Genomic DNA, 27,203 nt, shown 5'->3' on the forward strand with positions numbered 1-27,203 from the left:
GGCAATGTTCTAGATACAGACAGAAATCTTTGTCCTCTTGGAACTTACAGTCCAGAGGTATATAGTAAACAATAATAACACAACGAATATAATAAACTAGAGGCCCAATGCACAAAATTTGTTCAAGGGGCTTGGCCCTCACAGCCAGGGCCTGGTCCAGAAGGTTGTCCAGCTGTCTGGTCTAATTAGCATATTATGCTTTTTATTATTATAGATAGGTAAATCATAGAGTATGTGAGGAGATTGGGAATGGGAAGATTGCAAATTTAAAAGAGGTGGTCAGGATAGGCATTTTCAAGCTAAACTGGGTTGAGGAGAATGAATGTTGACCACACTATGCATTTACCTTGTGATATGCAGTTTACAACAATCAGGGGATACTGGTGCAGTTTGGTAAAAAAGATGAATTCGGTTTTGGCCATATTAAGTTCAAAGTGCCAGAGGAAAGAGTTAAATGACCAACAGGTAGACGGAAATGCAGGTCTGGAGCTGGGGGGATACATTTGAGATAGAGACGTCAATTTGAAATCGCAGTAATATGTCTGAAAGCTGAAGCAGAGGGAATGAATTAGGTAAGCTCGCCAAAGAAGAGCAGAGTGAAAACAGCTCACTATTGAATATCTACATTTTGGGGAATAAAGACAAAGATTAAATCGCGAAAGGAGAGTGCATTTTATTTTGATGAGAGAGAGACAGACAGAGGGAGATAGAGACAAGATGGGCCTGCCTTATTAGCATCCATATATTCCTCCCCTTTCATTTATCCCTTATGTAAACTCGTTCTCTTCATGACAAAACACTCCGGCTGTGCTACCAATTTGCGCGGGAATCATTCTTAAAGACCTTTTGATGCTAAGGAAAAGGGGGACTAACTTTGCCCCGAGGGTGCCTTGTGTCTTGGGCTCCAAATATCCTGGATGTTTTCCTTTGCACCCCACCGGCCTCCTCGCTTTCACACTCTTGCCTCCTCCCATAGTGCCAGTCTGCAAAAGGCTGAAGCATAGGAAAAGCCAACACACACACAAAGGACACAGCTTGAGGGAAAAGCAACAAACAAAACAAGCAAACAAACTGAAAATCCCCTGCCAGGGATAGAAACCCAGCACTGAAAGGCTTTAACCACAGCCTCCAGGCCCCGCCCCTCTGCCGCACCCGGGCCTCTCTATAGCCCACAAGCCGCCTCTCCATAGGCCCCGCCCCTTGCCCCTTGTCAGCGCTCAGCTTCCTCTCAGCTTTCCCATTGGTCCACTTTTGCCTCTCCTTTTACGCCCCCTTCCTCCCAGCCGCTCCTCCCCTCTCAGAGAGGCGGTCCTATGCAGGCCGTCTCACTGGCGGACCTCCTCCAGCCTCGCCCCCACTCCCGTGCTTTCCCCTCCTTCCCGGCATTTCTGTTTCCGCTTTCTGAAGGCTCTTTAGTTTTCCCACCTCTGCGAGACACTTCGCGCCCAGTGGTCCAGTGACGTCATTTTTCTGCGCTGCGTGGACAACCACCGTTGGGAGAGGGAACTGCTTTGCCGCCCTTCGCTGCTTTCCTCGGGCTGCTGCTCATCTGGAATAATGGCGCTGTCACTGTGGAAGGGGCTGGTAGGCATTGGCCTCTTTGCCCTAGCACACGCGGCCTTTTCTGCTGCTCAGCGTAAGTGCCTGCGAGACACAGACCGTTCCGGTGCGGGACTTCGGAGGGCGGTGTACGGGCGCACCACAGAGGGAGTGTCAGACCGAATGTCCCAGGAAGGGTCATTAGAGACCTTTGAGTTTGGGGTGATTACAAGAAACAGTGCGGGGCTCCCCAGTGGAAGATTGAAGCAACGTTCGAAGTGGGTGTCTGGGAGAGGGCTCAGAGCTTGACAGGTGCTCTGCATGGCATGCAAAGAGGGAGTCTGAGAATCCAGGACAGGTGATGTCAGATCCAGCGCTGGGCTGATCATGCAAAGTGTCAGATGGAGGACCTCGGATGCTCATGGTCCTATGACAGCTAGGTGGACAGCATCTTGGGTAGTTCAGGCAGTGACTGAGAAGTTAAGTGACCCTTTGCCTCAGGTAGGGACTAGTACAGGAGAAAGAGCACTGGACCGGGAGTCAGGAGGGCAGGTTCTTAAAGACCTGCTTTGCTGCTAAATCTGTGACCTTGGGTGAGACATGTCACAGAGAGTGACATAGAAAGTTTAAATGAAAAAAGAGTTGAAGTACTTTATCATACAGATAAAATGGTATCATCAAGAAGAAACTTGGAATCCAGCAGAGAATGCTGTTCAATCTTGAAACAGTTGATCTGTTTTGATGTCTTCCCTTCCAGGCCAAGGGTCAGCAAACTCTGGCTTGTAGGCCAAATGCAGCTTCCCTCCTGTTTTCGTAGTGAGCTAATAATGTTTTTCCATTTTTTAATTTGTTGGGGTGGAAAAGCAAAAGAATCATCATTTTATGATCCATGACAGTTATATAAAATCGAAGTTCCAATGTCCATTAATGAAGTTTTATTGGCACACTGCCACACCCATTCATCTAGGTATTGTCTGGCTGCTTTCTAAGGGCAGAGTTGAGTTTGTGATAAAAACAGAATGGCTTGCAAATCCTAAAATATTTATTTTCTGACCCTTTACAGGTAAAGTTAGCTGACCTCAGTCCTAGCCTATAGAGCCCATGAGTGCAGGGGCAATGTTTATTTTGTGTTCTTTGCTGTAATTTAAGTGGCTAGCACAGTATGTACTCAATAAATCTGTTGAATGAAGTAAATGAATTCAAACTTGAACTTCTTTTCTTGTTTGCTGGATTGCTTTCTTTATTTAGGAATAAAGTAGAAAATGAAATGTGAATTCCTTCAAAGCTCCATTTTTTTAGGTCAAGTTAAAAACCTTTAGTGCTGTTCATTATATATAATTTAAATTATCCAATTATTTTAACTATTGATTGCATACATGTATTGTGACATTGTCTGAAGGAAATGCAAATTATTTGTTAAATAAATTTTTATTTAGAAGTTTTAGATTTACAGAAAAGTTGCAAAAATACTACAGAGAATGACTTTATACACCTCACTTAGTTTCCACCATTGGTAACATCTTATATTACCCGGTATATTGTCACAACTGAAAAACTGACATTGGTATTATTACTATTAACTGAAATCTAGCTTTTATTTGCATTTTACCAGTTTTGACATTAATGTCCTCTTTCTGTTCTAGGAATTAATCCAGGGTATCACGTTATATTTATTTGTCATGTTTCCCCAGTCTCCTCTGTTCTGTGCTCCAAGCTTTAATGACAATAATAATAACTAACATTATTAAGAGCTTATCAAGTGCCAGGAACTGAACTAAGCATTTTACTTGTATTATATAATTCAGTCCTACCAAAAGCCCTGTGAGGTAGCTATTATTGTTGCTATCATCTTTGAAAGATTAAGAAATTGAGACAGACACCTAGGAAACTTGCATAAAAGTACAGATAAGAAAGTACAATTTGGGTCAAGGATTTAAAGACAAGGAGTTTGACTAGAGCATATGTGCTACACTACTTTATGAAATTCAGTCTCTGGGAATTGGTTGAAATTGCATCATACTTAGGTGCTAGAGCAGGGGTGGGGGACCTTTTTTCTGCCAAGGGCCATTTGGAAATTTATAACATCATTCGAGGGCCATATGAAATTATCAACTTAACAATTAACCTGCTATATTTGGTTAAACATTTAATTAACTCACCCCCAATGCCTTGGCAGGGACAGACCAAATTATTTTGAAGGCCTTTTATGGGCCACAGGCCAAATGTTCCTCACCCCTGTGTTAGAGGTACAGCAAGTGATGCCCTGAGGGAGTTCAATGGCAAATGGAGAAACAAATGGATCAAGAAATAATCACAATAAAGTGATATAAATGCCATGCTAAAAATATGTAAAGGTACTTGGAGTTGAGGCAATTCTAGAGCCTTGTTGGCTTAAGTGTGGTCAACAAACCAGCATGATTTTAATCACTTGGGAGCTAGTTAGAAATGCCTGCTCCAGATCTACTGAAACTAAATCTGCATTTCAGTCAGATCTCCTGGTGATTTGCATGCACATTCCTTTGAGAAGCAGTGCCCTAGGGGAGGGGAGGATTCTGTGGAGTGCTGCAGCATTTTCTACCATGGGCTTCAGCTGTAAAATTTTAAGGTCCTAGACCAGTGATGGTGAACCTATGACATGCATGTTAGAGGTGATACGCGAACTCATTTTTTGGGTTGATTTTTCTTTGTTAAATGGCATTTAAATATGTAAAATAAATATCAAAAATATAAGCCTTTGATTTACTATGGTTGCAAATATCAAAAAATTTCTATTTGTGACACAGCACCAGAGTTAAGTTAGGGTTTTTCAAAATGCTGATACGCCAAGCTCAAAAGGTTCGCCATCACTGTCCTAGACTCAGAGCAAGATCATTAATGTTCAGCCCCTTAGTTTTACAGATGTGGAAGTGCCTGGTTAAAGGTAGTAGTAGAGAGTCAGATTAGACTTCAAGCAATGAAGAAGCTAGCTGGGATCTGAACAGAGAGTAGGAAGTTAGGCAAAACCTACTTTTGGTATTGGTTTGATTTTTCTTTCACATTTGTCCTTATGATAAACCCTATAAGAAAAAACTCTGGAAATGTCTCTAAACAAATTCTTTTTTAAGAGCCAATCACATTTACTCACAACTATTTGGTTTCTTTTGTTTATAATACACTAGTGGCCCGTTGCACGAAAATCGTGTGTGTGGGGGGGTGTCCCTCAGCCTGGCCTGCACCCTCTCCAATCTGGGACTCCTGGCTCCCAACCGCTCACCTGCCTGCCTGCCTGATTGCCCTAACCACTCTGCCTGCCGGCCTGCTCACCCCCCAACTGCCCCACCTACCGGCCTTCTTGCCCCCAACTGTGCCCCTTTGCCAGCCTGATCACCCCCAACTGCCCTCCCCTCTTGGCCTGATCACCCCTAACTGCCTCTACCTCGGCCCCACCACCATGGCTTTGTCCGGAAGGTCTCCCAGTCTAATTAGCATATTGCCCTTTTATTAGTATAGATTATTAAATAGGGATTGTGCAAGGTTCATATAGAATCAGGATTTTATATTTTTATTAGAGGCCCGGTGCACAGATTTGTGCACTGGTGGGGTCCTTCGCCCTGGCCTGCGGGGATCAGTGGACCTCCATGCCACTGCAGCCCAGCCTTAACTGCCAGCTCATTGGGCTCCAGCCCACTGTCTGTGTTGATCCTGCACAGCACGAAGTAGTGCAGGAAGTGGCAGGCAGATGGGGAGGAGCCCGAGCCCAGACAGGGTGCTGTGCCGCTCCCGCTCATCCCAGGCCTGCTGTGCCTGCTGCAGGCTTGTGCCCAGTCAGTCCTGATCGGGAGAGGCTCGTGCCACCAGCCGTGAGCCCTCTGTCTGGTGCCCATTGATCAGCTGAGTGGCGCCCCTGCTGTGGGAGTACACTGACCACCAGGGGGCAGCTCCTGCATTGAGCATCTGCCCGCTGGAGATCAGTGTGCATTATAGCAACCATCTGATCAGTGTGCATTATAGCAACCGGTTGACCAGTCGTTTGGTTGTTTGGTCACAGGCTTTTATATATATATAGATAACAGAGGCAGAAATTTATGTCCTGGATTTTTTTCCTATCCCACCACTCACTGCCTCAGCATATTCTCTCAGAAAAAACATTTCCCTACCAATTCAATATGATGGTGATGTTATATCAGAGTGGAGATTTCTGTAAGCTTATTAATTTTAAAATAATTGTGATTGCCCTAACCGGTTTGGCTCAGTGGATAGAGCGTCGGCCTGCGGACTCAAGGGTCCCAGGTTTGATTCTGGTCAAGGGCATGTGCCTTTGTTGCGGGCACATACCCAGTAGGGAGTGTGCAGGAGGCAGCTGATCGATGTTTCTCCCTCATCGATGTTTCTAACTCTCTATCTCTCTCCCTTCCTCTCTGTAAAAAATCAATAAAATATATTTTAAAAAAATAAAAATAAATAATTGTGATTTCTTTGACCAGTTAGTAAAAGAAATGGTTAGTTTCAGAGAATTCTAGTTGTCTTGTGGTAATGAAAGAAAAATTATGTATAAGTGTTTCTTCCTCATACTTGCTTACTTTTCACTCTTATAAGTACTGCGCGCTAACCGATTGCGCCATTGGAGCTCCAACTTTTCACTCTTTTAAAAACTATAAAACTCTTAAATGTTTATTGTTGAAAGTATTACATATGTCTCTCCCCCCCCTTGACCTCTTCTAGCCCACCCCCACCTCAGGCCTTCACCACTCTATTGTTTGTGTCTAGGGGTTATGCATATATGCATACAAGTTCTACTCCTTTCACTCTTACCTCATTTTATGAGGGTACAAAGCAGATTATGATAAGAATTAAATAGCTCAAGATCAGGCTGATTACCTTAAAAGACAGAAGTTTTTGAGGAATCCAGGATTAGCATTACTTTATGTAGCATATAAATAAGGTGCTTCTTTGGTATATTGATTTGCTTGCATTTTAAGGAAGAAATATTAGCTAAAATTTTCTTAATGGTGTGCTTCTGGTTTTATAGATCGTTCTTATATGCGATTAATGGAAAAGGAAGATGAATCACTGCCAATAGATGTAAGTTGGTCATTTATATTCTATTAACAGAGATTTTAAAAATTAACCATGTGCTTTATAGTAGTATTTTTACTGATTTTTCTTACATTAAAAATTTTCAGACATGAAATTACATCTGTTCTCTATTTTTTACACATTCTGTTTGGTTTCTAGAACTAGATTTTAAATAGTCTTTATAGAAGTTGCTCTTCCATAGTCAGAGATGCACTTGAAAAGTTGAATGTTTGACTTCATTTTAAAAATCTTTACCACAGAATATGTTTTCATTGATTTTAGAGAGAGAGAGGAAGGGGGAGAGAGAGAAAGAGAGAGAAGAAAGAAACATCAATCAGTGTGTCTGGTACCACCCACCAGGGATTGAACCTGCAACCTAGATATGTGTCCTGACTGGGAATGGAACCTGCAACCTTTTGGTGTACCAGACGATGCTCCAACCAACTGAGCCACTCCACCAGGGCTTTGACTTCGTTGTTGTTGTTTTTTAATTTTCTTTTTATATAAAGTTTAAGAACAAGCAAAACTAACAAAACATTGTTTAGGAACATATACATAGGAGGTAAAATTAAAGAAAAACAAGGGAGTGTTCTTTGAAGCTAAAATGATATGTGAACTTCACACACAATTTTTATCTTTATTGGGTTTTAAATGACAAAATAGTAAGTTCATTATAACAGAATCAAACCATAAGTGTAAAAAGTAAAACAGACCCTATTAAAAAAAAACTGACTCCATTGCTCAGCATTTCTACTTCTATTATGAATAGTTTATATGGTACAGTACAGTTTTCTTCCTCTGACTAAACAATCTTATCTTTATTTATGTCTGTATAGTTTTCGCTAATAAAAACACAGAAGTTTTCTTTTAAAAAGTTATTATGCATGAATGTGTGTGTGTGTGTGTGTGTGTGTGTGTGTGTGTGTGTGTGTGTGTAGTTTCTTGTTTGTTTTTAAAAACGTATTTTTATTGATTTTTTTGGAGAGAGAGGAAGGGAAGGGAGAGAGATATATAAATATTAACGAGAGAGATTATTGATTGGCTGCCCTACCAGGGATCAAGCCATAAACCCAGTCATGTGGGAATCAACACTTCTTGTTGCGTGGGTCTATGCTTAACCACTGAGCCATACCACTGGACTATGTATAGTTTTATAATTAGATTTTTATTACTTAATTTATCTTGACATATTTTCGTGACTACTTACAGATTTACCACATTCTTGTTAATAGTGCCTATGATTGCATTGCATGAAAATGATTGTGGTACACTGGTGGTAGGAATGTAAACTGGTATAACATATGACATTAGGTTTTAATTTAGATAGAGTAATAGCTTGTGGCTAATTTTGCCTTTAGTTGTCTGTGATTAAGGATATGGTAGATGTGGCTATTAACTTGTTCTCCTATCACTTTTGCTTTGTGATAGATGAACACACATTCATTTATGTCTATTTTAATAACTTTCTTCTATTTACAAATTGGAAATTTTTTGAAATAGATGGAATCGCAATCAAGAAAATAAAATATGCCTATAAATTCATGCCAGTTAATGTCAAGCATGCAAATTTTTGCTTGTACAACTTGTTTGGAAAGCAGTTTAATGCTACGTAATACAGCAGAATATGTGTACACGCTACACCAGTGATTCTAGTCCCATGCACCAGGAGATATACACAAGGATATCCATATTGACATTGTAAAAGTAACACACAGGAAACAGCCTACATAACCATCAAAAGTGAAATGGATAAATTGTGTTATATATATATATATATATATATATATATGCTAATATGCTAAGTGCCCAACTGTCTGACCGGTCGCTATGACGTGAACTGACCACCAGGGGGGCAGACGCTTAATTCAGGAGCTGCCGTGACATGCACTAGCCATTTACAGAGAAACAGCACCACAGACCTGGTGCCCACAAAGCAACACTCGGCTTCCTCCAAGTGGGACAAGGCCCTGCCACCACCCCGGAGCAAAAGCCCACCAAATTGCAGCCGACGCTGCCAAGACTCCATGGAGAAAAATGCAGCGCACAGCCCAGCCCAGCCCAGCCTGGAAACAGTGGCTGTGGGTGCTGGGTAATGACGTCATGTAGCAATGCCCGGCTTCCTCTCCCTAGCGACTAGCCTCCTTGGAGTTACTTCAGCCCAGAAACATGACTTGCTTTATAGCCAGCTGCAAACATTTTATACTTTAACCGAATGTCTGTGAAGCGTTTTCCCATGTCTGATTTCATTTGATCCTCACAGAAGTCCTGGAGTAGGTAGATAGGAGACTCGGTAGAATCCTATTTTCATTAGCTGGAAAACGGAGATTTAGAAAGTTTAGACACTTGACCTGACTGAAAAGAAGTAAGAAATGGTGGACCTTGAAAATGATTTCAGGTTCTCTCACTGTGCAGAATATAGTCAAATACTGCTGCAGTTATAATACTTTACATTTTGTTCTCCCTGCATGATCTACAATAATAATCTGCTTCGTGTTGATATTTACGCTGTGTTGCTGACAGTACCTGAAAGAAGTTGGGGTGCTTCACTGGGCTGGAAAAAGTTTAGCTAAATCAGAAAGCAGGTCTAATTAAGCAAGTTTATTCTATATATAAAAGGCTAAATTGACTCGTGCATGTGCAATACATCTAAAGCTCTTGCTGGCGCCAATCACACACGTGTTTTGATCTGTCATTGTCGATTGTGAATTTGGTTGACTTCTATTATGGAGAAAGGGTGACTAGTGATATTAAAATATTTCTTCTAATTAATTTCTTTCAATGTGCACAAATCCATGCACCGGTCCACTAGTTTTCATATAATGGAATACAAAACACAGTGAAAATGAATGGACAACAAAAAGGATGAATCTCACCAAAAGTTTTTCAAAGTGTGGAAAAATAAGCAATATATGTTTTAGAGGTACACACACACAGCTGGTAAAATTATGAAGAAAAGCAAAGAACAGATTAATATACAATTTGGGACAGTAGTTAACTTTGAGAGAGAGGGTGAAGAATATAATTGCAGAGGGACACATGGGACTTGAAAGGTATTAGTAATATTCTGTTTCTTAAGCTGGGTGGAGGGTAAGAGTGTTCTTTTTTTAAAAAAATATGTTTCTTTTATTGATTTTAGAGAGGAAGGGAGAGGGAGAGAGAGATAAGAGTATTCTTTTTATACTCTACTAAAGGCCCGGTGCACTCGAGGGAGGTCCCTCAGCCCGGCCTGTGCCCTCTCACAGTAGGGGACCCCTTGGGGGATGTCCACCTGCTGGCTTAGGCACGCTCCCCAGGGGATCGGGCCTAAGCTGGTAGTCAGACATCCCTCTGGCAGCCCGGGAACCCTCGGGGGATGTCCACTTGCCAGCAGGGAGCAGGCCAAGCTGCAGTCAGACATCCTTAGTGCTGCTGAGGAGGCGGGAGAGGCTCACGCCACCACCGCTGTACTGGCAGCCGTCAGCCTGGCTTGTGGCTGAGCAGAGCTCCCCCTGTGGGAGCACACTGACCACCAGGGGGCAGCTCCTGCATTGAGCATCTGCCCCCTGGTGGTCAGTGTGTGTCATAGTGACCAGTCATTCTCAGTCGTTCTGCTGTTAGGGTCAACCTGCATATTACCCTTTTATTATATAGAATAGAGGCCTGGTGCACGGGTGGGGCCGGCTGGTTTGCCCTGAAGGTTGTCCTGGATCAGGGTGGGGATCCCGCTGCAGTGCCTGGCCAGTCTGGGTGAGGGGCTGATGGCTGTTTGCAGGCTGACCCATTGCCCCTTCAGGGTGTGTGTGTGGGGGGGTCCTGCTGAGGTGCCTGGCCAGCCTGGGTGAGGGGCTGAGGGCCGTTTTCAGGCTGGCCACACCCCCTTCAGGGTGGGGGTCCCCACTGGGGTGCTTGGCCAGCCTGAGTGAGGGGTTAATGGCTCTTTGCAGGCTGGCCAAGCCCCACAGCGGGGACCCTCACCCCATGGGGTGTGGCCAGCCTGGGTGAGGGGCTGAGGGCCGTTTTCAGGCTGCCACAGCCCCTTCAGGGTGGGGGCGTCCCGCTGGGGTGCCTGGCCAGCCTGGATGAGGGGCTGATGGCCGTTTTCAGGCTGGCCACGCCCCCGGTGACCCAAGCTCCCAGCCTCTCCTTTTTTTCTTTTTTTTTTCAGCCCCTCCTTGAGCAGAGGCCAGGGCGGGCTGGAAGCAGGTACCTGGGATTTATTTATCTTCTATAATTGAAACTTGGTAGCCTTGAGCAGAGCCCAGGGCTGGCCAGGGCAGGCAGGAAGCTTGGCTTCCTCCATCGCCGGGGGCAACCCAAGCCTCCTGTTCACTCCAGCTCTGGCCTCCACCATCTTAGTTGGGTTAATTTGCATACTCGCTCCTGATTGGCTGGTGGGTGTGGCTTGTGGGTGTAGCGGCGTGGCGGAGTGATGTTTAAATTGCATGTTTCTCTTTTATTAGTGTAGACTAGAGGCCCGGTGCACAACATTCGTGCACTGGGGTGGAGTCCCTCAGCCTGGCCTGTGCCCTCTCATAGTCTGGGACCCCTCGGGGGATGTCAGCCTGCCGGCTTAGGCCCACTCCCCTGAGTGGTCCTTAGCGTTGCCACGGAGGTGGGAGAGGCTCCTGCCACCACCACTGCGCTCGCCAGCTGTGAGCCTGGCTTCTGGCTGAACTGTGCTCCCCCCGTGGGAGTGCACTGACCACCAGGGGGCAGCTCCTGTCTTGAGCGTTTGCCCCCTGGTGGAGTGTGTGCATCATAGCGACCGGTTGTTCCGCATTTGGTTGATTTGCATATTAGCCTTTTACTATATAGGATGATATTTAACAGTAATACATTAAAAATTCTTAGTTGCTTTTGGAAGCAAATAGTAGTTGATAATCTGAGTTTTGAATGGCTCAGTACCTGCTTTTTTTTTTTAAATATATATTTTATTGATTTTTACAGAGAGGAAGGGAGAGGGATAGAGAGTTAGAAACATTGATGAAAGGGAAACATCAATCAGCTGCCTCCTGCACACCCCCAACTGGGGATGTGCCCGCAACCAAGGTACATGCCCTTGACTGGAATCGAACCTGGGACCCTTCAGTCCGCAGGCCGATGCTCTATCCACTGAGCCAAACCAGCTAGGGCTCAGTACCTGTTTTTTAAAATATATTTTTATTGATTTCAGAGAGGAAAGGAGAGGGAGAGAGAGAATAATCAATGATGAGAGAGACCCCCGATTAGCTGCCTCCTGCACGCCCCCTACTGGGGATCAAGCCTGCAACCCAGGCATGTGCCCTTGACCAGACTCTAACCCAGGACCCTTCAGTCCACAGTCCAACGCTCTATCCACTGAGCCAAGCTGGCTAGGGCTCAGTACCTGTTTTTGCTATTTGAGCAAAACCCACAAGTATTTTTGTAGCCAATCCACAGAATTTACAGATTTTATAGTGTTTAAGTCAAAATCTTTAAACTGAGAATTGACTCCTTGATACGATCTGAGAGAAATACCTGTTTGAAGCTAAAATTTTATGGAGATAAAATTGTAAAGGTTTATAATAATACTTGTATTTAGTAATCTTTAATCTTTTTGCTCACAGATAGTTCTTCAGACACTTCTGGCCTTTGCGGTTACCTGTTATGGTATAGTTCATATTGCAGGGGAGTTTAAAGACATGGATGCCACTTCAGAACTAAAAAATAAGTAAGTTTTCCCCTTTTAGTAAGCATTTAATTTCTTAAGAATTTTGCTCCATTTACATAAATGTATGTGTTCTGGTACTTAAAAGTTGGTTTTTACATTTTGATTATACAATATGTCTGTGTAATGAAATAAAAATATTGAGGCACTGTTTGATATGATAGGAAAAATGGAAGTTGAATGACAGACTGTTGATATTAGAATAAGATGTTGTGTTTGCCTAAAATTACTTATTGGTTGTTTGGATAGATAGGTGGATAGAAATAGATATATAGGAAGATATTCCCTCAGAATTTTTTTTCCTTCCTTCTGTCTCTTTCCTTCTCTTTGCTTTCCTCTCCTTCCTTCCTATTTTCCTCTTTTGTCCTCTGACTCAGCTCTATCTTTGGAAGAATAAGGGATTTTCTGTTTCCTTTATTACTTGAACCTATCTGTGAAATAAACTCTGTTCTCAGGCCCTTTTTTACCCCTGGATTAAAGTATATTTATTATTCTGCTTTCTTTTTTCTCCTGTACTTCTTCTAAGCTATTTTCGCGAACTTTGCTTGCTTTTCTTGTCAATATTTCTTTTTAAAAGACTTTTTATTGATTTTTAGAGCGAGATGAAAGGAGGGTAGAGAGAAACACCGATGTGAAAGTGAAACATTGATCAGCTGCCTCCTGCATGTCCCCACCTGCAACCTGGGAATGTGCCCTGAAGGGGAATTGAACTGGCAATCTTTCAGTGCATGGGATAATGCCCAACCAACTGAGCCACACCAGCCAGGGCAATATTTCTTTTATAAAATCATCCTTTAGCTTTGTTCATTTCCGTCTCTGAACTTTACCCACTTCTTTATTCTGGAAAATTTAACCTTTTATAATATTTTCTTGTGAGGATTCACAATAAACGTTTATGTGTTAGAGGAAAATCAACCTCTTTTTATTTACATTTTAAATAGTCACATCTCAGGATTCCTGTTTTAGAAACAAACCAACACTAAAAGCCATACACTTAGGTGATTATGAACTTTATTAGACCACATATCTCTCATTGGAGAAGAAGAAAAGATACGCCACTGTAATTACCCACTACTGTTCTTACAAAGAGTCTACTAAGAATCACTGGCAAAGGCCAGGAAAGAAAGAAGTAGCCCTGGCTGGTTTGGCTCTGTGGATGGAACATCGGCTTGCAGACTGAAGGGTTCTGGGTTCGATTCCGGTCAAGGACACATGCCCAGATTTTGGGCTCAATCCCCAGTGGGGGGCATGCGGGAGGCAACCGATCAGTGATTCTCATCATTGTTTCTCTCTCTCTGCTTTCCTCTCTGAAGTCAATAAGAATATATTTTTTAAAAAAGAAGTAAAACAGAAAGGCATTAAGTAGGTGGTAGCAAAATATGATTTTATTAGGTGGTAAATATATGAATTTCGACAACAGCAGGCTCAGAAAGACCAAAGAAATTTAAGGAATTTTTTTGTTATCTTTGAACTATGTTTAGAAAACAGGTCTTTCAGATGATCATAGGACTTGGATAGTGATGGCCAAATGAGGCTAATCAAAGGTACAATCTCTGTACTGGTTTTTGAAAAAGACTATTTGGCATGGGCTTATGTTATATCTACAGAGGTGATTAAAGTTGAGTAACTACTTATGTTATTCATAGGCATACTGGAAGGACTGGCTGAATGAAAAATTATATGGTTATATATTGCTTTTCCAGGTTTTTTATTTTCCTTGTACAAGAAAGAAATGAGATACAGTATGATTACCATTTATAATCTGGTTTCATGAATTTAAACATAGTTTTAAATATAACCAGTAGCAAATTCACCAGAAGCCTGCTTATTTTTAAATGGGCTTCTTATAAGGATTTATCTAAAATTGCTGCTTTTTTTTTCTTTTAAGGACATTTGACACATTAAGGAATCACCCATCATTTTATGTATTTAATCATCGTGGTAGAGTACTGTTTCGGCCTTCAGATACAACAAATTCTTCAAATCAAGATGCATTGTCCTCTAACACATCGTTGAAGTTACGAAAACTTGAATCCCTGCGTCGTTAAGATTTTTACAAATCATAACAGTACGGGACACAGAGTTGGAATATTGGAGTTTGGAGTATAAAACACTCCCCCCATAAGTATTTATATTGATCTTTTAGATCTAACTAAAACAAGTCTGTGGCCCTTGTTTGTACACTGTTATCAAATTATTTTTTTTGGAGAATTTCAAGATTTATTTATTTTTTTAATTGAATTTATTGGGGTGACATTGGTTAATAAAAATTATATAAGTTTCAGGTGTACAATTTTATAATGTATCATCTGTATATTGTATTGTGTGTTCACCACCCCAAGTCAAGTCTCTTTCCATTACCATTTATACCCTTTTTACCCTCTTCTATCTTCCCTCACCCCACTCACCCTCTGGTAATCACCATACTGTTGTCTGTGTCTTTGAGTTTTCTTTTTGTTTAATCCTTTCACCTTTTTCACCTAGCCCTCCAACCTCCCTCCCCTCTGACAGCTGTCAATTTGTTCTCTGTATCTATGAGTTTGTTTCTATTTTGGTTCTTAGTTTATTTTGTTCATTAAATTGCACATATAAGTGAAATAATATGGTACTTGTCTTTCTCTGACTGGCTTATTTTACTTAGCATAATACTCTCCACGTCTATCTATGCTGTCACAAAAGGCAAGATTTCCTTCTTTTTACTACCAACTAGTAATCCATTTGTAAATGAACCATAGCTTTTTTATCCACTCATCTACTGATGGGCATTTGGGCTGTTTCCACATCTTGGCTACTAAAGGCCGGGTACACGGATTTATGCACTGGTGGGGGGAGTAGCCTGCGGAATCGGCCCACTATGGTAGCGCCACTCATCTCGGTCAGCTGAGTGGCTGTGGACCCGCTCTCTGAGCTGATATTTCGGGGTAATGTCTTGGGTAAAGGTGTGTTCTATGTCCTGGAGGAACCTGGCTGAGAGCTTTGCACCCCAAAGCCACTCGGTGAATGTCCTTGATGTGTGATGCCAGGTAGGTGACACCATCGGGGAGTTCAGGGCAGCTGTGCTCCAGGATCCTCAGCCATCAGGATAGCCTCCCTGGGGGGTCCACAGTCATGTCCCTCTTGCCATGCGCCTATGCCAGCTCCCCACGCTCTTTCTAGAACACACCTTAGAGGGCCTGCATCAGCTGGTGGGGTCAGGAGCCAGTCATCCCAGTTAGCCAAACAGCACTCCCACTGTGGGAGCACACTGACCACCAGGGGGCAGCTCCTGCATTGAGCATCTGCCCCCTGGTGGTCAGTGCACAACACAGTGACTGGTCGACAGGTCGGTCTGGTTGTTCCATCATTCCGTCGCTGGGCTTTTATATATATAGATTGTAAATAGTGCTGCAGTGAATGTCAAGTTATTGATGCAGTATAAATTATTTGTGAAAGGAGCCCTTGATCTTTCATAGTGAGAATTCTTTTTTTCATTTACAACAAATTGACATCTTTTGTAAGAGTCACTGTGTTTTGTGTGTTTTTTTTTTAAACAACAGAAATTTATTCTCTCACAGTTTTGAAGCCTGGAAGTCCAAAATCAAGGTGTCAGCAGGGTTGTACCCCTGCCAAACGCCCTAGGGGAGAATCTGTTCCTTGGCCCTTGCAGCTTCTGATGCCTCTGAGCATCCCTTGGCTTGTGACCACATCACTCCCTCTTTTGTCTCTGTGATCACACTGTCTCCTCCTCTTCTGTGTGGAATCTCTCTCTGTCTTTAAGAGTCACTGTTTTGAACACATTTCTTTGGAAAAAATGTGTGTGGGGTTTTTGTAATTATTTTTTTTAGATTTCTCTTCTTTTCACTACAGTATTTAGGATCCTTTTGGAATCAGTGTGACTACTGCATTTTGAAGCATTAATGGTAATAAAATGGTCTTCATTTCTTTTTTTTTAAAATTTGGTCTTCATTTCTTAACAAATTGGCTTCTCTAAAGCGATTTAAAAAGGTGACATAATTTTTTCTTATGCCCCCTAAAAAGTGGCTCTGCTTCAACAGATACTTGCCAGTTTTTAATTTATATATGACTTCTCACTCCACCCGACTCCTATGTACCATCTAACATCAACTGTCTTGTTTTATCACTTCTCTAGGCTTCTCTGAGCAGTGAGCAATTTTTGTGTCAGAAATTCTTTTTCATAACAAACATATGTATATTTAACACACTCAACTTCCTGTAAAGCTACTTGTGTTCTCTTTAACTGTAAAAATTTCCCTAATTGGTTATGTAGTGTAAGAATAGTTGAAGACACACCAAAAATACCTTTTGTGATTTAATTACCCTGCCTATGTAGAGGAATAGTAATCACTGAGGAAAACTGATTACTTGTAATTAGCCAGTTTAACTTATGCAAAGTCTTTCTTTATTGCATATTACACTAGTGAATTAGTAAAAATAAATTTCTTGTTAAAGGTAGACTTTAAAGAAATTTGGTCCAATATGTTCTAAATATTTGGAGCTAATATATATATTTTTAATTCAGGTCATTTTTTAAGAAATTGTTTTGTAGCTTTTGACTTGTAGCAGGCTGAGTTTTCCATCATCATGGTATGTTAATACAGAGTAGAACTTTTTTAGTAATAGTAATTTAATTTTATGAGGCTGAAGATACAGAATAGTGCTTTTCAGAAACAGTAATTTTAGTTTTAAGAAAATTTGGCTAGCTCTTTGATCTGCAGAACGCTTAACATTTCTTTGTAGAGAACATTGATTTTATTGAATTCTATAGGTATGTAAATATGGCTTATGTTGAACTGTATAGATGTAAAGGGAATATCTATGCAGATTTGAAAAAGAAACGTGCTTTAGGCAAGAGACATGATGCCCTTACATTTGATGGCATTTTTTCCTTTAGGAATGAACCTCAGCTCTGCTATTCTGCCTGGTAAAATGCATAGCCCCAAAGCAGGTGATTATTTTTTATTGGGTTTTTATTGTTTTGTTTAGTTTTGTTTTGCCAACCTAGTCTTTCTGTGAAACACTGACTATGATCTCTAAGGAGAACAAAGTTATAAATCTTCTGATAACCTAAAATAATTTAGAAATTAGTTAAAAATGTTAAGTCAGGGGTTAAAAGTGGTGATAATCAAATCAAAATAGTGTGTGAGAAACCAGCTCCTTATATATCAGCTTGTATGCTGTTTCAGATATGACTGGATTTGTAAGAGCCTCATGTTCTCTTGGGACTGTCTTCCCTTCCTAATATAATTCACATACCTTACAATTCAGCCATTTAAAAGGTATAATTCAGTGGTTTTATAATATAGTCACAAGTTGTGCAACCATGGCTACAGTCAATTTGAGAACATTGTTATCACCCCAAAAAGAAACCCTCTACCTTTTAAGCATTCATATTTCATTTTCTCCCAATGCCTCCCAGCCCCAAGCAACCATGAATCTACTTTCAATCTCTATGATTTGCCTTCTGGTCATTTACTATAAATGAATTCATATAATATCTGGTCTTTCATGAGTGGCTTCCTAAATAGGCTTTTGTCCTATGTGGAATGAGAAATTTTCATCTTAAGAACTGTGACTACTGTGAAAGGAAGTGGTTGGTAAAATCAGTAGATGTAAGGATGGAATGTCAGATACCTAACAGGTTTCTCATTCAATCGCATGCTGAATAGTTTTTTCCTCATAACCAAATATTCATGACATACTACTAGTTATAATATTTTGGTTAGCCTCTAGAGTGGATATTGAAATCTTTGCCTGCCTAATCAGTAAAGTCCTGCTAAAAATGATGCCGAATAATTTGGAAAATAATTGATATAGTAGTTTTCAAATGTGTCTCACTTTGCTAGCAGCTTATTTATATACTCAGGGCCAGGTGAACTTCCCAAATTTCTTTCCTTTCCTCCAGTGAATTTCTGCTATCTTTTTCAAGTATGTACCATCGAACTGAAGTGATTCAGGTGCATTGTAACAGGGCTAAATAGGTTAGGTCCAAATTTTATTTGTACTATGAGACAGTCCATGACTACCTAGGGTAGGGGTGGGGAACCTTTTTTCTGCCAAGGGCCATTTGGGTATTTATAACATCATTCGCGGGCCATACAAAATTATCAACTTAAAAATTAGCTTGTTATATTTGGTTAAACATTTAATTAACTCACCCCCAATGCCTTGGCAGGGCCAGACCAAGTGATTTTGTGGGCCTTATACGGCTCAGTCCATGGGCAAGACAGTCCCCACCTCCGACCTAGGGTAAGTCCCAAAAATGTAGTAATGTAAGCTAATTCAGCCTGCAGATGACTGATTTCAGTGACATTCAGAAGTCTGAACTATTGAAAGCTCTCTAGAATATGGGAAGACTCACTTCTTAGTAACCAGGGAACCAGCCAAATGCTATGAGCTAATGGCTCAGCTCTAGAAAATGTAGAACAGTGAATTGGAGCTCTCTGTAACCCAGTGGTTCTCATCCTTGGCTGCACATTAGAATCACCTGGGAATCTTTTTAAAATCCTGATTTCTGGGCCTCATATTCTGGAAATTCTGTTTCTTTATTATGGGGTGGGGCCACAACATTAGTAACAAAGAAACAGAATTTCCAGAGGATGAGGCCCAGAAATCAGGATTTTAAAAAGATTCCCAGGTGATTCTAATGTGCAGCCAAGGTTGAGAACCACTGCCTTAGGGATTGTTTCCTAAGCAGTGTAGCTTCTTTTTCAGTGGCATGACAGCATCTTCTTGGCTCTATGTGGCCTGTTTCCATGACGTATTGAGCAGTGTTGTTTTTTGTGAGCATCAGTGCCTATAACACAAGAAAAGCACATTCTTTTGAATATGTTTCCTCTCTTTTAATGACCTGCCCTGTCTAATAAATAAATGATTGTCTCACCTTTACCCTGTTTGGGGCCGTGGATTTTTAATTTTAATCTCATTTTCTTCTGCTTCTCTGTCCCCAGAAAAGATTAAGAGCTAATTTTTTGACTATTTTTAAAATTTATTTTATTTATTTAAGAGAGGGATAGATAGAAACATCAATGATAAGAGAGAATCATTGATGGGCTGCTTCCTGCACGCCTCACCCTGGGGACTGAGCCTGCAACCTGGGCATGTGCCCTGACCAGGAATCAAACCATGACCTCCTGGCTCATAGGTTGATGCTCAATCACTGAGTCATGCCAGCTGGGCTTGACTATTTTTTCCAGTGTGATGCTGTTTTACTGAATTCAATGGATACTTTAATTTTTATTGTATATGTAATGTCTTATTGCAATTTAATGGTTTTTTAGAGTCAAAATAAAATGAATAATCTCATTTTTATTTATAAATTTGTCAAATAACCTTTGGGATATAAGAAGTTTGGTCCTTGAGTAACAGTATCTAATAATTTCATCACAAATTTTTTAGATAGCCAAACTGCCATTACAAAATGTCACTTTATATTTAACAGGAAATCATGATTAAAGCATTAGGAGGCAAATCTAAAGTTTAATGAAAATCCAAAAGGAAGTTCTGGTTTGCAAAGCTTGGCACTTATCTGCAAATATTTTTAAAATAGCACTACCAGTACAGTGGAATCTTGGTTCTTGAACTTAATTTGTTCTGGAAGGCTGTTAGAGAAGCGATTTGTTTGAAAACCAAATCATTTTTTTCCCATTAGAAAGAATGTAAATTGAATTAATGTGTTCCAGACCCCCAAATGATTCCCTGCTATAACCTTCCTTAATTACAGTACATGTCTAATGTACTGTTTAATGGATAACCAAACACTTCTTTCTTAAATATATCGAACCATCCCCTACTAGCCTTAGACAATCACTTTCAGCACTCTTTCCAGGGGTGTCTAGCAAGTCAGTATATGGCACCTTCACTTTTTCACATATGGCGGGCTCTGAAATGCTGTCACTGGCTAACTGCTTTTTGTTTATCCAATTTAACAACAGTTCTTCTACCTCTTCAATTGCCTGTGATCATTGTTTCTTTCACAACTAACAACATCAGCCATCTTGCCTCCTTATTTTTTTTTATTGATTTCAGAGAGGAAGGGAGAGGGAGATAGAAACATCAATGATGAGAGAGAATTATGGATCGACTGCCTCCTGCACACCCCCTACTGGGGATTGAGCCTGCAACCTGGGCATGTGCCCTTGAACGGAATTGAACCCAGGTCCTTCAGTCCACAGGCCAACACTCTATCCACTGAGCCAAACCAGCTAGCACCCTTCTTATGTTTTAAAATTGTTTTAATCATCCATTTCACCAGCAACAAAAGCAAAACACACACACACATGCACACACACACAAATGTTCACAGCGCAATTATCTGAGACATTAGCAAGGAAAGGTTTAGCTGGAAACTGACTTTACTGGCCTATTTTCTTCTTTGTTTGTGGCCTGAGAGATGCTTTCTGTCATGCTGATGTATAACGTGAAAGCGTTGTCAGGTGGAGAACCAAAGTTAAAACTGAGACTTCTTTTTTCTGTGAATAACGGTTGAGAACGGAATTGTTTGAGATGAGAGATGTTTGAGAACTGAGGTTTGATTGTATTTAAATCTACCTAAGAATATCTAAACAACCTATTAATCAAATATTCTTTAAAGAGGAAAAAAACACATGAATATGGCAAAAATCAAATGATTCTGAAAGGCATGAAATGAAAACTTGCCCTTTTCTTTCTACTCCTGGTAATACTTCTCTCCAATGATAATCAGCTTATAGTGTCTTGAATGTTCTTCAGGAAAAATTTATTTGCCAGTAAATATATACATTTTTAAAGTTTATGTGAACGGAATCAGATGGTATTATACTCCTCTGTACCTGGCTTTTTGCTGTCTTATAATATCTTTCAGTATCAGTATATACTGAAATAACTCATTCTTTTTAATGACTGTGTGGTATTCTGATGTGTGAATGTGTTATAAATGTTTAAACATTTTCTATTGCCAAACCATATTGCAGTGAACATACTTGTACATATAATGTGATTATACCAATGGTGTTCATTACTAGCAGTAGAATTGCTGGGTCAAAGGGTATTTTTTATTTCAGTTGTTATTGCCTAATTGTTCTCTGGAAATCTTTGCCCAGCTATAAGTCAACATATAATCCTATATAATAAAAGGGCAATATGCAAATTGACCCTAACAGCAGAATGACCGAGAACAACCCATCACTATGATGCGCACTGACCACCAGGGGGCAGACGCTCAATGCAGGAGCTGCCCTCTGGTGGTGAGTGCGCTTCTACAGGGGGAGTGCTGATCAGCCAGAAGCTGGCTCATGGTTGGCCAGTGCAGCGACAGTGGCGGGAGCCTCTCCCACCTCCGTGGCAGCACTAAGGATGTCTGACTAGTGGGGAACGGGCCTAAGTCATTAGTCAGACATCCCCCAAGGCCTCCCAGGCTGCCAGAGGGATGTCTGATTGCCAGCTTAGGCCCAATCCCCCCTGGGAGCAGGCCTAAGCTGGCAGGTGGACATCCCCCGACAGGTCCCGGACTGTTGAAGGGTGCCAGCTGGGCTGAGGGACCCCCTGAGTGCATGAATTTTCGTGCACCAGGCCTCTAGTGTATAATAATTATTTATGAGGCTCATGCCAATACTGGGTTTAGTAAACTTTTTAAAATTCGATAATCTGAATTGAACAAACAAAACAGAAACAGATTTATAGATACAGAGAACAGCCTGATGGTTGCCAGAGGGGATGGGGGTTGGGGGACTGGGTGGAAAAGGTGAAGGGATTGAGAAATACAGATTGGTAGTTACAGAGTAGTCATGGGGATGTGAAGTACAGCATAGGAAATATAGTTAATAATATTGTAATAACTGTATGGTGACATGTTGGTATTAGACTTATCAGGGGGATCACTTTATAAAGTATATGATTATCTAGCTACTATGCTGTACACCTGAAACATACAAATTAATTATGAATTTAAGCTGTACTTGAAAAAAATTTTTTAAAGAAAAGCAATGAGAATACTGGCAAATGTCAAAATCAACAGTTTCAGAACTCTGGAATTAACCAAAGAATTGCAAAAATTCCTCATAGGGTTTATTAAAAAAACTCCAGCTAAATCACAATAACAGGAATGTTTGTGGTGTTTTAAATTGTTCTCTTCTCATCCTTCTCTCTTGTGCTCCATGGTAGCCTTGAAAATTGAGAATCACAACTATTCTGTGAGAATTATTACTATTTAACATGCCTGGCAACTCTTTGAAAAAGACATTCTCGGGGCTTGTCCATAATTAAACACTCTGAGAGCTCGCTCTGTCTGAACAGCCTATTCACTATTTTGAGGTACAAGGTAGAAATTCCTGTAGTGCAGTGCTGAATAAAAGTGACAAAGGTGGGAATCTTATATTGTTTTGATTTTTCAAGGAATGCTTCCAATTTTTCACTACTAGGAATAATATGTCTTACAGATTTTCAGTAGATACCTTCCTAACAAATGCTTTTAAGAGAGAGAAATTGATTTGTTGTTCCACTTTATGCATTCATTGGCTGATTCTTATATATGCCCTGACCCTAACCCCCTTACCAGGGGATCAAACCTGCACCCTCAGCATCTTGCTCTAACCAACTGAGATACCAAGACAGTACTGGTGTGCTATTGTTGTTTTTTTAAATTTATTTCCTCTCAGCTCCAAAATCACTCTTCTAGCCTGCTCTGTGAAAATGGTTATGGTTCCTTTCATTTTTTTCTTATGGAACTTGACACAAAAGATTATCTGTAGAGGGTGCTAGAGACACTCATTACAGGGAGAAAGTTTTGCTTCCCGGTTCTGGGAGATGCTGGCACAGCTGGCTCCTGCTGGGCACTAGAATCTCCACCATCAGTCTCTGCATCTCACATAGCTTATCCAGAGCCCAGTTGGTACAGGGTAATGTGGCTAGCAGCACTCTATGGCCAACAGCTTCCCTGGAACTCCTCTTAGGCAATAATAAATCTCAGTGTCTTCTGGTGAGACACTTCCTCAAGTACATTACTCTCAAACACTCAGTAGTAGTTGCAGCAACTCCCAGAAAGGGAGTTGTTTCTAGAGAGGCACCACAACTTGACTTCCATTTTCTGAGTTACTTCCAGGCTCCTCCAACAAGGTCAGGATCTTAACACTTGGCACGTGGATTCTGGATTCTTTGACCTGGGTGCTCTGTCTCTGCTGGGAAAGCATCTCTTCTTTAGTTGTACTCAGTCCAGGTTGTGGGACTATTCCTGGATGATTTACTCTGTGGAGCTCTGTGTCAGCTCTGTGAAGACACTTCCTTGGGTGCTGATCTCACCAATGGGGAGGCATTTTCCTTGTGTCTCATGTACTGTTTTGCTGTGATCATTGTTTCTTTCACAACTTGTGTCAGCGATGTTGGGGAGGGGGCTGTCCTTGTCGCTCTATTTCAGTTTTATGAAGTTTTTCTTGTATAACTCTCTCAGAGCTGGTGAGGGGATTCTTCCTTGGGGGCTTGTATCAGCACCAGAGGTGGCAGTGTTTGTTGGCTTGCTATCCAAGCCCTTGGAGGGGAACTTTTCTTTGGGTGCTCTGTATCTGCCTTGGGGCTATGGCTCTTTCCTGGGTGCCTTAGCTCAGCCCTTGGGTTCCTCTCCCTTTAGGGCTCTATCTCAGCCTGTGAGAGGCTCTCCTTGGTTCCTAACTCAGCACTAAGGGGGAACTTTTCCTGGGCACTCTATCTCAGCTATGATGGGGCAGTATTTTTTTGTGTTTTGCTCATCCCTAGTGGGAACTCTTAGTGGGTGCCCTATCCCAGTTCTGAGGAGACCTCTTTTGGTGGCTCTGTCACAGTCCTGTGGGGTGACCTTTCTTAGATTCTCAAAGACTAAGCTGGAACTCTCCCTTGGCAGCTCTATCTTAGTCATAGGTGAGGTGGACCTTTACTTTGGGTACTTTCTCACCAATTGGGAGGCATTTTCCTTGTGCACCTTATGTCAGCCATGTTGGGGAGGGGGTTGTCCTTGTTGCTCTATCTACGTTCTGTGAAGAACTTTTCCTTATTTTATTCTCTCGGTGCTGGTAAGGGGATTATTCCTTTGGTGCTTCTCTCAGCATCAAGGGTGGGCGTGTTTCTTGGTTTCTATCCAAGCCCTGGGAAGGGAACTTTTCTTTGGATGCACACACACTGAACAGGGCAGGGATCCAGCCTGTAACCGAGGTATTTGGTATGTATGTGCTCCTGCCCTGAATCGAACCCGAGACCCTTCAGTCTGTGGGCCAATGCTCTATCCACTGAGCCAAACTGGCCAGGGCCCCATTTACTTTTATATTATCAGCTTGAAATTTCTCCCCAAATTAACATGCTGAAATTTAAATATGATTGCTATAATCATTCTGGGGATAAATAACAATAACGACTTAATAATGAGATTTCCAATTTATGCAAAAAGTATTTCTCCCCACTTATAGAAGTCTTTAATGTCTCTCGGTGATGTTTTATAGATTTACATGTAGTACTCTAACACATCTTTCATTAGATTTATTTCTGGGTATTTGATATTCTTGAACTATTTTCAATTGTATCTAAGATGTCTTTTTCTTATTATTTCTGTTATTATACAGAAACAGAAGTAATTTTTTATTATTGCCCCTATATCAAGTAAATTGGTTACATTTATTTATGAATTGTAATTATTTTATATCTTTTTGAATATTCTATGTACAGAGAACTGTCATCTGTGAATAATAACAATTTTACTTCTTTCTTTCCAAACTTTATACCTATTTTATTTTCCTGGAGGGACCTCCATACATTTTTTAAAAATATATATTTTTATTGATTTCAGAGAGGAAGGGAGAGGGAGAGGGGGAAGAGAGATAGACACCAATGATGAGAGAGAATCATCAATTCACTGCTTCTTGCAGGACCCCCACTGGGGATCAAACTTGCAACCACGGGCCTGTGCTCTGACTGGGAATCGAACCATGACCTGGTTCATAGGTCAACATTCAACCACTGAACACACCGACCAGGCCTCCATATATTTTTGATACATAGTGGACATCCTTGTCTTGTTTACAAACTCAGGGAGAAATTGTTTGATATATCACCATTAAGTATGACATTTGCGATAGGAATTTTTTGGGGGTAGATACTCTCTATTAGGTTCAGAAAATTGCCTTTCTATTATAAGTTACTGATAACTTTTATCATGAGTGGTGTTGAACTTAGACCCATCTATGAAATGGTCATGTATTTTTTTCTTCTTCTGTTTATTTTTTTTTTAAGTATGGTTAAGATTGACGAATTATTAAATGTAAACCAATCTCACCTTCCTGAAGTAGTCTACACTGTGACATGATGTATATATATTTTTGCTTTCTAATTTTTTGTTTAAGATTTTTGTGTTTATTTTTAGAAAAGAGATCTTGTCTTATAGTTTTATCTTCTACTGGCACCAGGTTTATATTGTCCTCATAAAATGAATTGGGAACTAGTCCCTTATTTTTTATTTTCCAAAAGAGCTTGTGTTAATTCTTTTTTTTTTCTTTTAGAGTAATTTACTATGTTTATTTAATTACTAGTGGCCCAATGCACGAAATTCGTGCACATTAAAAGGGGATTAATTAGAGGAAATATTTTAATATTGCTATCTGCCCTTTCTCTATAATAGAAGTGTCAGAGATGAAAGAAAATTAGTAAAATGTGTATGAAAATCTCCCTCCTGTCAGAGTCTGGGGCACACCACGGGCCCCAGAGTCAAATCCCCGCCCACCCACATGCGCCTCAAAATTGCGTGAGACCCAGACCCGGCCGGCCCCACCCCCATTAGGCTAGAACCAGACCCAGCCGGTCCCACCCTTAAGTCCCGCCGGGCGGGGTCGCAGCCTCAGGTCCCCTGGCCTGCTTCTGGGGCGGGGGATGTGGCCTGAGGTCCCCCGTCAAGCCCTGCTGGGTGGGGGTGTGGCCTGAGGTTCCCCAGCCTAGCACCAGGGCAGGGGGAGGGGGCCTGAGGTCCCCTGTCGAGCCACATGGGGGCGATTGGGGGGTGCAGCCTCAGGTCCCTGCTGATTGCTTGTTAAGGCTTGTTACGGGAACTCGACCTCCACTGTGGGTGCAGCCATCTTGTGTTATGGAAGCGCCACCCCGCCCCCCTCTCCCCCGCTGCCTCCACTGCGGGCGCCACCATCTTTGTGGTGGAGAGATGGTCAATTTGCATATTCCCTCTTTATTATATAGGATGAAGGACTTTTTGAAATGGCAAGCACTGTTTTAGGTCCTGGAGATACACTGGTAAAAGCAGTTCAAGTCCTGAACTTTCATTACTAGTTACCTATTTCTGTGGACTAGGAACTGTGCTAAGTACCTTTCAAATATTTTCTCACTTATTTCTGAATAATACCCTATGAGATAGGTACTACTACTTACCCCATTTAAAATGAGGAAACTGAGGCACAAAGAGGTTAAATGGCTTCTCTAGCATTCAGGTATGTTGACTCTTAACAGCTCCATGCTTCCAGAGGGATTGCAAAGTCCTCCGGCTAGGTCTGGATGCTTTGCCTTTCCATGGGCCACAGGGATGCAGGTGAGCTGAGAGAGGGAGAGAAGGAACATTGCCAGAGAAACAGTGGCTGTGAGGAGGGGTGCCATCCCTGGCATCTGGGGATGAGGAAGGTTCTGGAGGCAATTCTATAGGAGTCTCTGAGCCAAGCAGGAGGCCAACACCCCACTACTTTCAGCAGCACTTGGTAAATCACAGCTTTGCTCCCCTGGTCTCTCCCAGGGGCAGGCAGGACAGGATCTTCTGAGTTCTAGCAGCAGGACTATTTCTTGGGAACTATGATTAGGACTCAAAAGTCTGTGGTTGCTAGGCAAAGGCCCTGCCTTACCTTTCATAGCTGTCTGGCTTGAAATGTCACAAATATTTACAGACTTGCTTTTTTCCCCTCTCTCATCAGCTTTGTGACCCTGAACACATTCTCCTTTTTGTGGTAGGCCGTTAGACAGA

General features: G+C 41.5%; 1 protein-coding gene across 2 annotated transcripts; it reads left to right on the top strand.

The window, feature by feature from the left end:
- The first annotated feature begins 1,303 nt into the window (after positions 1-1,303).
- MMGT1 (membrane magnesium transporter 1) lies at positions 1,304-14,540 on the top strand. 2 transcript variants are annotated; one of them, XM_036306089.1, is made up of 4 exons: positions 1,308-1,636; positions 6,548-6,600; positions 12,159-12,262; positions 14,148-14,540. In XM_036306089.1, exons 1-4 carry the CDS (start codon positions 1,558-1,560, stop codon positions 14,305-14,307), a joined length of 396 nt encoding a protein of 131 aa, XP_036161982.1. In that variant the 5' UTR covers positions 1,308-1,557; the 3' UTR covers positions 14,308-14,540. The 2 variants fall into 2 exon arrangements, with proteins under 2 accessions (XP_036161983.1, XP_036161982.1); XM_036306090.1 differs by lacking the exon at positions 6,548-6,600 and having other exon boundaries at positions 1,304-1,636; positions 12,163-12,262.
- Positions 14,541-27,203: the final 12,663 nt, after the last annotated feature.

The sequence above is a fragment of the Myotis myotis genome, unplaced genomic scaffold (assembly GCF_014108235.1).
Source record: "Myotis myotis isolate mMyoMyo1 unplaced genomic scaffold, mMyoMyo1.p scaffold_m19_p_4, whole genome shotgun sequence".
Classification (NCBI taxonomy): Eukaryota; Metazoa; Chordata; class Mammalia; order Chiroptera; family Vespertilionidae; genus Myotis; species Myotis myotis.